The 12,557-nt window shown below is 33.7% G+C and overlaps 3 protein-coding genes across 4 annotated transcripts; all 3 read left to right on the top strand.

The window, feature by feature from the left end:
• The first annotated feature begins 826 nt into the window (after nucleotides 1–826).
• Nucleotides 827–4,585, top strand: LOC104899719 (hypothetical protein). 2 transcript variants are annotated; one of them, XM_010686965.4, is made up of 4 exons: nucleotides 827–1,080; nucleotides 2,121–3,152; nucleotides 3,461–3,799; nucleotides 4,186–4,585. In XM_010686965.4, the coding sequence occupies exons 1-4, from the start codon at nucleotides 976–978 to the stop codon at nucleotides 4,462–4,464; spliced, it is 1,755 nt and encodes a 584-aa protein (XP_010685267.1). In that variant the 5' UTR covers nucleotides 827–975; the 3' UTR covers nucleotides 4,465–4,585. The 2 variants fall into 2 exon arrangements, with proteins under 2 accessions (XP_010685267.1, XP_048504064.1); XM_048648107.2 differs by having other exon boundaries at nucleotides 837–1,012.
• A 3,481-nt stretch (nucleotides 4,586–8,066) lies between these two features.
• On the top strand, nucleotides 8,067–9,671 carry LOC104900403 (berberine bridge enzyme-like 4). The gene has a single exon (XM_010687819.3). It carries the CDS (start codon nucleotides 8,067–8,069, stop codon nucleotides 9,669–9,671), a length of 1,605 nt encoding a protein of 534 aa, XP_010686121.3.
• A 1,015-nt stretch (nucleotides 9,672–10,686) lies between these two features.
• Nucleotides 10,687–11,466, top strand: LOC125491677 (uncharacterized). The gene has a single exon (XM_048633765.1). The coding sequence runs from the start codon at nucleotides 10,687–10,689 to the stop codon at nucleotides 11,464–11,466; it is 780 nt and encodes a 259-aa protein (XP_048489722.1).
• Nucleotides 11,467–12,557: the final 1,091 nt, after the last annotated feature.

The raw sequence follows: 12,557 nt of genomic DNA, 5'->3' as shown, positions 1-12,557 counted from the left end.
CATGCTATTACACTTACCTCAAGTGATATAATATATAACGATATTTATTGTAATGTACCTAAAAAATGTAGGGAATGCAAACATGATTTCAAGGAAATTAAGTTCGTATTGATAAGGCGTGAGAAGAACAAGCTTGCAAGCTACCTTGTTTGTGACTCTAAAAGGCACATTAAGAACCCAAATGTTGATAGGGATTTACCCTTGAACCCTAATGATTTGATTGTAATGAATTATTATTATCGTATTGTTGTAGGCTTTCAAGCCATAACTCTGATTAAGTTTTTATGCTAATTAGTTCTCATCCCGGGCGATACGTCCGAATTATTTACTAATGTATATTTGAAGTTTTCAAAATAGAAATAGTATATTGTTTTTAAATGATTTTTTTTCCTTCACAAAAACCAATATCGGCCCGTTTGGTAGTTGGTCATAAATGGTGGTAATGGGAATGAATTTGTGTGTAAATTTGTGAAAAATATCATTGTTCATTCCCATGGTAATGCTAATTTATCCTAAAGTGTCCACTTTCCTTCTTGAATTTTCATTTCCATCCAATACCACCTTGTAAGGTGGTAATGAGTGGTAATGAAAATTGCTTCCCCTTGGAGACAAAAACACAAGTTTAGGAGTGAGATTGCTTGCTCATGGAGAAAAAATGTCTCCCCATGGAGATTTTGAGGGTGATTCCCTAATAAAATCACACTTAAAATTCAATCCCATTACCGCAATTTATTAACGTCTGCCAAACGGGCCGTATGAGTATTGTAGCGTAGTTGGGCGTATCAAATTTGTTTATACGCCGTTTTAACCAAAAACAAATAAAAAGCACATCAAACAAATTCAGAAACACTTCAGAGTTAAGACAGTCATCATATCTGTGATTTACAAAGACTTCCATATTAAATACTTCCTCCATTGCAAGTGACCAGCCAAAACTCTCAACTTCTCACTTCCCCATTGTCTTTGGTTTTCGCAATGAATCGAAGTGGACGTTACTCATCTTCACCAAGAGGTAGAGGCCGACATTCATGGCGGAAAGTTGGGGATGATTCTGATTCTTCTCCTCATCATCAAACTCCTGTAGTTTGCTTTTTCTTTTACTTATTCTCTTCTATTTTCACCTTTTTTATGTTGCTAATTCTTTGTTGCTGTAATTTTTTTGGGTTTTCCCAGTTTTAATTTTCACTTTTCAGATTTAGGGTTCTTTTTTTATTTTAGTTGTTTATGCTCTCTGTTAGATTAAGCAGTGCATGTTGCTTTGTTCTGGCTATTTTGCAAAGATAATTCAGTTGGGTAGTTTCTTTTTGTTGTGAATTTGATCTTGTCATTATTTTTATTCTTAATTAGGACAAGTAAATTTATGTAATACAATTTCTTATTTTTCTTGTACAAGACAAATGAGATTTTAAATGTTTGAAATGATTAGATTTTTCCATGTTTTCTCAAATTCTTTATTGGTTTACGGCATGAATGATTTGTGATTGAAATTGTTATTGTTGTTCAACTGGCTAGGTTGAGTTAAATGTTCATTGATTTGTGGTATAGGGGTAAGTTGCATTTGCATCAGCAGTTATGATTTGGCTCTGTTCGTTTGGACTGAACTGAATGAAAATTGTGAGAGAAAACTAACTGAATTGAACTGAATTTATCTGAACTGAACTGAATTTGTTTGAACTGAACCCAAGTGAATTTTTATTAATTCAGTCCGAAAGAACTGAGCCTCCTTGTCCAAGATATGGTATATTTTGTAATTAAAGTAGCTCTATTTTGGTGAGAGTATACAGGGAGTAATGCTAAGCACCTTTTGGTTTTGTAGGATATTTATAATGTATGACATGACTGTATTAGGGGTAGGATTAAAGTTGTTAGTAATTTCGGATTTAAAGGGGCTTTTGGTAGCGGGGAATCAACAAACGGAAAAGGGTATCTAAACCTTTGTATGAATGCCAGAGCGTCAAATTGGTAGAACGGATTCAGTCATAACTTGTAAGGGGGTTGTGCTTAAGGTGGTGGAATGCTACTTTCTAGATTGTTAATTTGTGGTTAAGTAGTGAACAATACTGGTTTGCTTATCAAGGTCAAATGCGAGTCGTATTGAAGCTGTCTGGCAATTTATACAGGTTCCAGCAGATACAACTTCTAATGATCGCTTGTCGGGTTCCCGGGATAGTAAACCACATAGCTCATGGCGAGTAAAAGGGCATAATTCAGTTGATGCTGTCTCACGAAATCATGAAAATGTGACTCCTCCAGGTCGTCAGGAACAACAACAGGGAAGTTCTACATTCAGGGGTGAAAATCGCTTTCGTGGAGGACATGTTTCAGCAGATGCATCTTATCGCATGTCAGGCTCCCGAGAGAAAAAACCACATAGGTCATGGCAAGTAAAAGGGGATAATTCGGTTGATGCTGCCTCACAAAATCATGAGAATGTGACTACTCCTGGTCGACACGACCAGCAACAAGGAAGTTCTATGTTCAGTGAAAATCATCTTTGTGGAGGACAGGTTCCAACAGATGCATCTTCTAATGACCACATGTCAGGTTCCCTGGATAGAAAACCACATAGCTCATTGCAAGTAAAAGGGCATAATTCGGTTGATGCTGTCTCACAAAATTATGAGAATGTGACTCCTCCAGGTCAAAAGGACCGGCAACAGGGAAGTTCTACATTCATGGGTGAAAATCATTTTCGTGGAGGTACGGCAAAGCAATGGGAAGCATCCTCGAGGACTAGCAGGACTGATAATTCCAGTGATACTAGTAATTTTGGATCCACACCTTTTGAAACAGAAGTGCCTGTAAATCTTGATCCGTTATTCATGGAAAGTGTTGACCATTTCACAGATGTGTCTCGTCTTTCACTGGAATCAGCAGTGGAAAGCAGCTGTACTAATTCAGGAGGCAAAGTTCCAGAAAGTAATGAGAACGTGTGTAACCATGAAAATAATGAGCATTCTAAGTGCTCTACTCCTGAAAATTTTGATATCTGCCCACCAAAATCAGATTCTGTGTTCAAGCTGAAACCATCATTGCTGTCAAAAAATAGAGAAAAGCGAAATGAGATGAAAAACTCTATTGATGGTCCTAGAGGAGATATTTTGAGATCTGGGATGGTTCTACTAAAGAGCTATTTTTCTAGCTCGGAACAGGTGCCTCTTTTTCCTAGTTTTTTCTTGGTTTATATCTTCCCATTATAGAAGCGAAATGAGATGAAAAAACCTCTATCGGCTTGAATTTGCTTATTACTTCTTCAATGAAGTGAAATAATATCTCTTTGCTGGGTGGTAGACAAAAGCACTAGGGATCAAACACTTTCATTCATTATTCATGTATTCCTTTCTTGTGGGGCGGTGGGGGGAGGAACATCTGCTATAGTAATTGGCCTGATCATGTTAAACTTGAACATATACAGAGATTAATTATATTTATTAACTTGATTAAATTGTGTTCTATGAAGGCGAAAATATTAAAGATATGCCGCAGTCATGGTCTAAGCCCTGCTGGATTCTATCAACCTCTTTTCCGTGAAGGAGGGAAGTTGCATTTAAAAATGATGTGTTTTGGTGAGTTTTGGGACCCTGAGACCAACAAATATGTTCGACCAGTGGATCGGGCTATACCACCGGCAATTCCACACGAATTTCTGCAGTTAGTTGATAGAGCTATCAAGGACTCTCATTCTTTAATAGCTGAGCAATTCAGAGCAGATAATGTAGAAGACATTCTTCCCCAAGTCAATCCAGATATTTGCCTCGTCAATTATTATGCGAAAACTGGGCGGCTTGGTCTACATCAGGTGCATAAGTTCAGGCTTCATTAAATTTTCTTTGCATCATTATCACACGTTCAGGCTGGAGAAACTTGTGGACAGCACTAAAGCATTATTTCTTGGTTCTGCCTACTTGTTTGATTACCATTAAATTTATGTACATAAGCTCTTATTAGCAAGGCACTGGGTGTGCTGAATCACACTACAAGAATCATCTCTGTGAATATGTAGAAAATGGGTACTGGAAAACCATACATGTGTTGGATCTACAACACTCCGACATGGGTATGAGCACTTGGACACGTACTCGTGTCCAATACTTGGGTTGTAACAATGTGTTGATGTTCTGTAGTCGAAGCTTTGTCGATCATTACCTTCGTACTTTAATTGATGTTTCGATTTGGTTGTTTCAGGACAAAGATGAGGGTCGAGAAAGTCTTCGCAAAGGAATACCTATTGTGTCCTTCTCGATTGGGGACACTGCAGAATTTTTGTATGGTGATCAGTGTGATGCTGAAACGGCGAACAAGGTCATGTTAGAATCTGGAGATGTGTTAATATTTGGAGGTAAATCAAGGCATATTTTCCATGGTGTTTCTAAAATCATACCAGACACTGCCCCAAAAACTTTGCTTGAGGAGACGAACTTCCGTTCTGGCCGTCTCAATCTAACCTTCAGACAGCATTATTGAACTGTAACCCTTCTTTTTCGAGGATTTGTGCTTGTTTTGACGGCTAGGAGTTGTTATGTTTGTATGGAATATGTAATGTAAGTAAACTTTCTATATAGTATTGTTTTGGGTTCTGATCAAACTTCACACTAGAAAATTTAGCTTACTTAACACTATCTGTACTCCTAAAGGTGTGCAATTCCTAAGTTCCTATTAAGGGCATGTTCTATTCGACATAAAACAGCTGAACTAAAATAAAATGAATAGTGATATGTGAGGGTAAAAGTATTGTCTATAGTTAAATTGAATTGAATTGAACTGAAAATAAGTTGGGGAGAACAAGTCTTAAGATTGTTAAAAATTTAAAATCCGTGTCCAAACTTATTTGTTTAGCTATGCTTTCCCTAATATACTACTCTAGTCCCTAGATGCCAAAAGAAATGCTGAAATCTTAAAATTATCTAAAGAGGTATGATTTTATTGCAGTTCTCCTAATTCAAATCTGTACAATCTCTAATTTTCTATCTCCAATAAACACATGTTAACAATTCTTCTAATAAGGTTCACTCATGTTCAATATAGAACACCTTTTGTGGGTTTTCATGGGATCTTACTCATATTAATGTTCCCAAATTTGACAAAGGATGGCCAATAATATATAACATATATTACTACAATTTGAAATTTATTAAGAAACATGGTATTAGGTTAAGAAGAGACTGTAAAACTGACATGACATTGTTTACGTCAAATGACATATACTAATGTTAAGTTTATGAGAGGAAAAAAATAATAAAATTTATATTATATTGATGTGTGTTCAATAATGAACCACCGAGTTCAATATATATAGCATTATAATATCCTCTTATTAGGAAACAAATAATGAACCATTGAGTACAATATATATAGTATTATAATCTCACTCTTATTAGGAAACTATCATTTGAATGTAACTTACTAATATTATCCAAAAATTTATTGGAAATAAATCATAAAATACTATTTTCTAAGATCACAATCTATTCTAAAAAAAATTAATCATATCTTTATTATACCATATTATCTCTAACATCATGTTTATGTTTTTCTTGTGCAAAATCACATTCACATCAGATATTGGTTTTTCTTGAGCAAAGCCTGGCTAACATCATGTACTAGTATTCTGAGCAAAAGCATGCTTACATCATATTAAACCCTTGTCTCATTGTACAAGGGGAATCGATAAAATAGGTCTCACGACACAGAAAGAGCCAGATAATAACCTTGTCTTATAGTTAAAGGAGAATCAAAAGGCTCTATCTAACAAAATAGAGATAGCTAAAATTCAATTTTTTTCTTCAATATTACTAGGGTTCTTTCTCAAGTATACTAACTTCTCCTCCAAAGAGAAGCAATATTATCTTTTAGTGGTTATTTGAATGAAACCTACTTCTTCCAAATCATACTAAGGTAAATCAACCTAATGTTGATAAGACAAGCATTATATTAATACCAAGTAGCAAAGGCAATGAGCAAAACCAAATATATACAAATATATTAAAAGACGTTTCTATCAAAAGAATGGTGATACGTGACACTCTTTTGAAGCTTATAATATACATGTTTATAATCTTTGGCCTTTAAAAACTATTAACAATATGTATTACTAGGATTCAAATACATGACCTTTAAAATGTAATGTGAGAGTTTAACCACTAATCCACCATAATTTAAATGCTTCATTTTTAAAGTAAAATATAATAAATTCTTATAATTATATGTAATTATAAAGACATAGACAAGCCTTTTGATCTCTAATACTTTTATTAAGTAATAATATTCTCTTACCCTAATTGCATTGAAATTATTATTTTTATCCTCAGTTCCTTATATATAGGTTCTTTTAAACAATTTATCATGCCATAACGTCTATTTTCCAATTCTCACTAGACAAAATATTACGAAAAATTAATAAAATAAAGTATGAGATTTATGAATATCAATATATTTGATAATTAACTAACTCGAGGCATCGCCCGAGCCAAAATACTAGTTAATTTCACACTGTTGCCAAAGATCAGAAGCCGCACATAGCAACAATAAATTGGATTAAAATTACGAATAGATAGGCACGGTAAATCCGATCAGCGGATTTTCATGAACATACACAGGCTATGAAAGTTTTATATATGCGAAAGCGTAGGATCAATCAAATTTTGGAAAGTTTTAATACCATGTCAGGTTTATGAGAGAGAATATAATAAGAGTTAATATTATATTGATGTATGTTCAATAATAAACCATGCATATAATGTATATAGCATTACAATTTCACTTTCATTAGGAAACGATTCCTATAATATAACTTTCTAATATTATCCAAACACTTGTTAGAACTAAATCATAAAATATTATTTTCTAAGGTCACAATCTATCCTAAAAATATTAATCATATCTTTATTATACTCATAATATTCGTAATTATTGATGAGAAGTTTTTTTTTTATAATGGAATAAAAGAAGCTAAATTGTGGAGTATTAACCTTTTTCTCCCATTTTCATGCAAGGGTATTGATAGGTTTCATAACTAGAGCATGTTTAGTTCAAAAATTTTAGTTTATAAGAAACGGAATCAAATATTTATTCTTTTTTCTTTTTGTTGGCTCAATCTCTCCTCAATCCATTATCATTACTTAGAGTTGGTGGTAATGGATTCCTCTAGTCTGTTACCTTCTTTTCCCCCTCAAGTAACGAAATTCATTTTTAATGGTAATGGTTTTCTGTCCCTTACCGTTCCGAATCTTGAACCAAAAACAAATTTTATTACCATTTCACCTCTTTATTTTAATTACATGATTTGAACCAAACATGCATGTTCTGAGTAGATTCACTCCACACTTTAGGTAGTTTATCAAACATGTTCTGAGTAGATTCACTCCACACTTTAGGAAGTATATCAAAATCATGATACCTATAGCCTATCAGTCGTATCGGTCATGATTCCCCTAGTTTATTATAATGTGCAAAAAAAGCCACGTGCATCACATGCGTACCCGTTGCTGAGACTAATGCAATTGTAGGTCACTAACATGTGAATGTCTATTTTAAGAAGATAAAATGTCTACATGATTTTGAACCAAACATGTTCTGAGTAGATTCACTCCACACTTTAGGTAGTATATCAAACATGTTCTGAGTAGATTCACTCCACACTTTAGGAAGTATATCAAAATCATGATACCTATCGGTCGTATCGGTCATGATTCCCCTAGTCTATTATAACGCGCAAAAAAAGCCATGTGCATCACGTGCGTACCGGTTGCTGAGACTAACTTGCAATTGTAGGTCACTAACAGGTGAATGCCTATTTTAAGAAGATAAAACAAAAAGGTGGGATTTTATCGAGTTAATTCAAAAGTGGGATTGTTTTAATAAGACCGCCCAAAAATGGGATTCCCATTAATTTTTCCTATATTATTAGTATTTGCAAAGTCAAGAGAATCTGAAACGGTTCGTGATCAAATGCATTCATATCAATGGATTATCTGTTTCTCAATACAGGTGTAAATATAATGTTATATATATAGAAAGAGGAATTGTCAAATTTTCAATAGGAAAAACATTTGATCCAACAAAAAATAATGTCTTTAAGCACTTCACTTATCACTTCCATGCTCAAAACTTTGTTCTTAATCTGCATAATTCTACAAGTAGATGCTTCATCTTCAGAATTTGGCACAATTGATAGCTTTATTGATTGCCTTCCTCGACACCCAAACAATGCCTCAAATTCAATCACAAAAGCCATCTACACTCCACAAAATGCTTCATTTTTATCCATTTTACATGCACATGTAAGAAATCTACGATTCAACACATCCTCAACCAAGAAACCATTAGCTATTGTTACACCCTTAGAAGTGTCACATGTCCAAGCAACCATTATATGTGCCAAGACTCATGGCCTAGAGATGAGGATTCGAAGTGGCGGCCACGATTTCGAGGGCCTCTCCTATGTATCCTCAAACCCATTTATACTACTCGATCTATTCAATCTTCGATCAATTAATATTGATCTAGCAAGTGACACTGCATGGGTCCAATCTGGTGCAACACTTGGTGAACTTTATTACAACATAGCCAATGTAAGCAACACTCATGCCTTTCCTGCAGGAGTGTGTCCTTCTGTCGGCATTGGCGGTCATTTTACCGGAGGTGGTTATGGTAATATGCTTAGAAAATTCGGTCTTACAATCGATAATATCGTCGATGCACAAGTAGTGGATGTTAATGGTATGATCCTTAACCGTAAAACAATGGGTGAAGACTTATTTTGGGCTATTAGAGGTGGTGGTGCTGCTAGTTTTTGTGTTGTGCTAGCATGGAAGATTAGACTAGTCCATATTCCTGAAATAGTTACTACTTTTGTCTTAAATAAGACCTTAGAGGAAGGAGGAAATGACACTTTCTATCAATGGCAATATATTGCACCTAATCTAACCCCAAACTTGTTCATAAGAACGGAAGTGAGTGTTCAACCACTCGACGGCGAAACGAGTAATAAAACGGTGCATTTTATGTTCATAGCGTTGTACTTAGGGAGGTCCAATGCTCTTGTTCAACTTCTAAACAAAAATTTTCCTTCATTAGGCTTAAAGAAGGAGGTTTGTATTGAGCAAAGGTGGGTTGAATCAACCATATTTTTCTATGGTTTACCTATGAATTCTTCTCTTGAGGTTTTGCTTGATAGAGCTCCACCTTTGGGTCTAACATATGATAAACATAAGTCAGATTATGTTAAAAAACCAATTCCTAAGATGGGTTTAGAAAAGTTATGGAAAAAAATGCTTGAAGTTGAGAATGTAGTCATGCAATTTAATCCTTATGGTGGAAAAATGAGCCAAATTTCTGAAACTAAAACACCCTTTCCTCATAGAAGAGGAAATCTCTTCAAGATTCAATATCTTTCGTATTGGAAAGAAAATTCAGTGGAGATTACTCGTAGAAATATTCAAGGGGTTAAAGAGATTTATAGTTTGATGACTTCGTATGTGTCAAAAAATCCTAGGGAAGCTTTTTTGAACTATAGAGATATTGATATTGGAACCAATGCAAATAATAGCTCAGCTTTTGCTTTGGACTTTTTTAAAGGGAACCTTGAAAAGTTGTTGAAGGTGAAGGCTAAAGTTGATCCTAGCAATTTTTTTAGGTATGAGCAAAGTATTCCTGTTTTGTCTAGTAAATAATGAAGCAATCAACGTAACATGCAGAACTCAATGTGTTTCTTTTTCGTAGTTGTTACACCAATTTGAGAGAAATGTATTGAACTTTAAGCTTGAACGAATATATAAAATACTCCTATATGAATAATATGTGCTTCACTTTCAATATGTGTAATAGTCAAATTCTCTTGTCTTAATCCATCAATCTCTTTCATTAATTGGCTAAAGTTGATCTTTTAATGTGCTTCACCAAGGTCACCTTTACCAATTACCATAGCAATGATCAACTCCTTTAAGAAATAAGCTATCATATCGATAGTAATCTTTTTTACTCCTAAATTATTAATGATTTATTTAGTGTGTCAGTAAGAATATCTTAATTATTAATTTATTATTAAAATTTTGTCAAGAAAAAAATATTATTAAGATGCAATACTCCCTCGTTTTTAAATTTTTTAATATATTATTAAGAACCTTCAGCTTGAGGGATGGATCTACTATGTGGGTTGACTGGTTCAGATGAACCCAATGATTTTTGAAAAAAAAAATTGTGCATTTTTTTTTAAATAAAAAATAATCTAGCTATCTGTTACATATATTTGGTGTCCAATATGGAGCATGAAAGCTGAGGGTGTCATATCATGGTGGTTTTGTAAAAGCTACATTTAAATATTTAATTTATTATTAGTCAAGTTAGTTAGGAGCCTCATATAAAAATATAGAAGTTGTTAGTTAGTTGAATTAACTTATTTGACTCTAAGAAACAATTAGTTTCATTTCCTTCTTTCTCTTCTTTTCTCAATGAAATACAACCCATACTTCTGAGTTTCATTTGTTTCTTTATGGTATCATAGCATTAATCTCGTGTTTGAGATTGAGGTTTTTTAGCTTAATTGAAATCGAACATTATTGAATCGATTGCAATCACTGATTTCTGATAATCGAAATTACATCTTGCAATTTCTTGATTTTCTGCGAAATTTCTCGAGGTTGATTAATTGTTTTGGAGATTATTGATTGTGATTTGAAGGATTCATCAATGGCGGAAGTCGATAATGCAAGAATCAATAATGATAATTCACAAAATACAAGTAATAGAGGTAATCTTGATCCTCTTTTCATTGCTAACTCAGATAGTCCTACTGCTTCTTTAGTTTCTGCTACATTTTCTGGCACAAATTTTGTACGATGGAGTAAAAATGTTAGGCGTGCTCTTATAGCTAAGAACAAAGAAGGATTCATTACTGGTTTAGAACCTATGCCTGAAGAGTGTCACAAAGATTATTCTAGGTGGACTAGAGTTGATTACATAGTAATGAGTTGGATTCTTAGTTCTATGTATCCTAGTGTAGCTAATTTTTCCTATGTGTCTACATCTGCTGAAGTGTGTCAAGAATTTCGTGAGAGATTTGGTCAGTCTAATGGTCCTTTAATCAATCAATTAAAGAAAGAGATTGATGGATCAAGACAAGAAAATTTGACTATTATTGCATACTATGAAAAGATTATGAAACTTTGGGATGAACTTAAGTCATTAAAGTCATTTCCAGATTGTAGTTGTGGAGCATTGGCAAAATGTATTTGTCAATTTTTGAAGAAAGTTTCTGATCTTGAGGTTGAGGGTAAATTGATGCAATTCTTATTAGGATTGAATAGTGGATTTGATGGAACAATAACAAATATTATGTCAATGGAAACATTGCCTACAATCAATAGAGCATTTTCAATCACTCAACATATTGAAAAACAGAAAGAAATTTCCGGTGCTATGGAGATTGATGGAAGCAGTGCTATCTGCTATGTCTGCTCGGAGATTTAATCAAGGTGTTGTTGAGAGTAGTGCCATGGCTGCTAAGAGATTTAATCAAGGTATAACTAATGGAGGTCAGAAATTTCAAGGGAAACGTGACTGGAAGAAAGGAAAACAAGAGAAAAGGTGTGATCATTGCAAGGGTAAAGGACACACTATAGACCAATGTTTCAAACTCATTGACTATCCCGAATGGTATAATGCAATTAAAGCAGCAAGAGGAAGTTCTGGTGGTTTTAGTAATGGAGGAAATACGAAGTTTGCTGCTCATGTTCATATTTCTCAAGAAGAAAATTAGGATTCACCCTTGGATCTTGATAACAATATGGCTGGTTCAGGAAGTCAAAATGGATTCGGATGTATTAAGTACTATTTGCCAGGAGGTTATGAGGCTATGAAGGGCAAGTAGCCTGCTTATAATAGCAATTCATTTGCTAGTTTTGCAGGTAATTAATGTTACTATTTCTTCTTGTTCTAATTTGTTAACATAAGAAACATGTACATGGATTGTTAATTTATTTATAGTTTGGGAATGGAGAGCTTGTGTAACATGTTGATTTATTTATCATTTTATAGTTAATACATTTATATCTAAGTTTGATGGGAAGTTAACGTTAACGTTGTTGGTTGGTTTTAAAGTTGGCTTTTTATTAAATTTCAATTCTAAAGTTAGCTATATGTTTCCGCTGCAAAATTCTGAATAAGCCGATACGTTATCATACGAGCGATAATGCTTTAATGATTCTCTGGTTTTATATTTGAAAAGTATTTTTTTGAAAAGAAAGAATTATTAGGGATACACCATTGTTCGGTTTCTATGCTTGATTATTTACTCTTCTTTCATTTCAACTTTTCTAGTTGGTCCAATTCAAAAGGCAAAATGGTCGTCTCAGTTTAAAAAAAAAGATTCTTTTTACTTTTTAATATTTGAATTTGTTATACATGAAAAAAGTTATTTTCAAATTTAATGTAATATTTCATTGATGCAATTATTATATATTGTGTCTATGTGCACACATTAATTTCTAAATTAATAACGTGATATTTACCATTAAAAAAAGAAACATACCATATTTTTTCAATGGAAATACACTTTATCC

The sequence above is a fragment of the Beta vulgaris genome, chromosome 7 (assembly GCF_026745355.1).
Source record: "Beta vulgaris subsp. vulgaris cultivar EL10 chromosome 7, EL10.2, whole genome shotgun sequence".
Classification (NCBI taxonomy): Eukaryota; Viridiplantae; Streptophyta; class Magnoliopsida; order Caryophyllales; family Amaranthaceae; genus Beta; species Beta vulgaris.
Note: the sequence above shows the minus strand (reverse complement) of the source record. Positions and strands in the feature narration are given on the sequence as shown.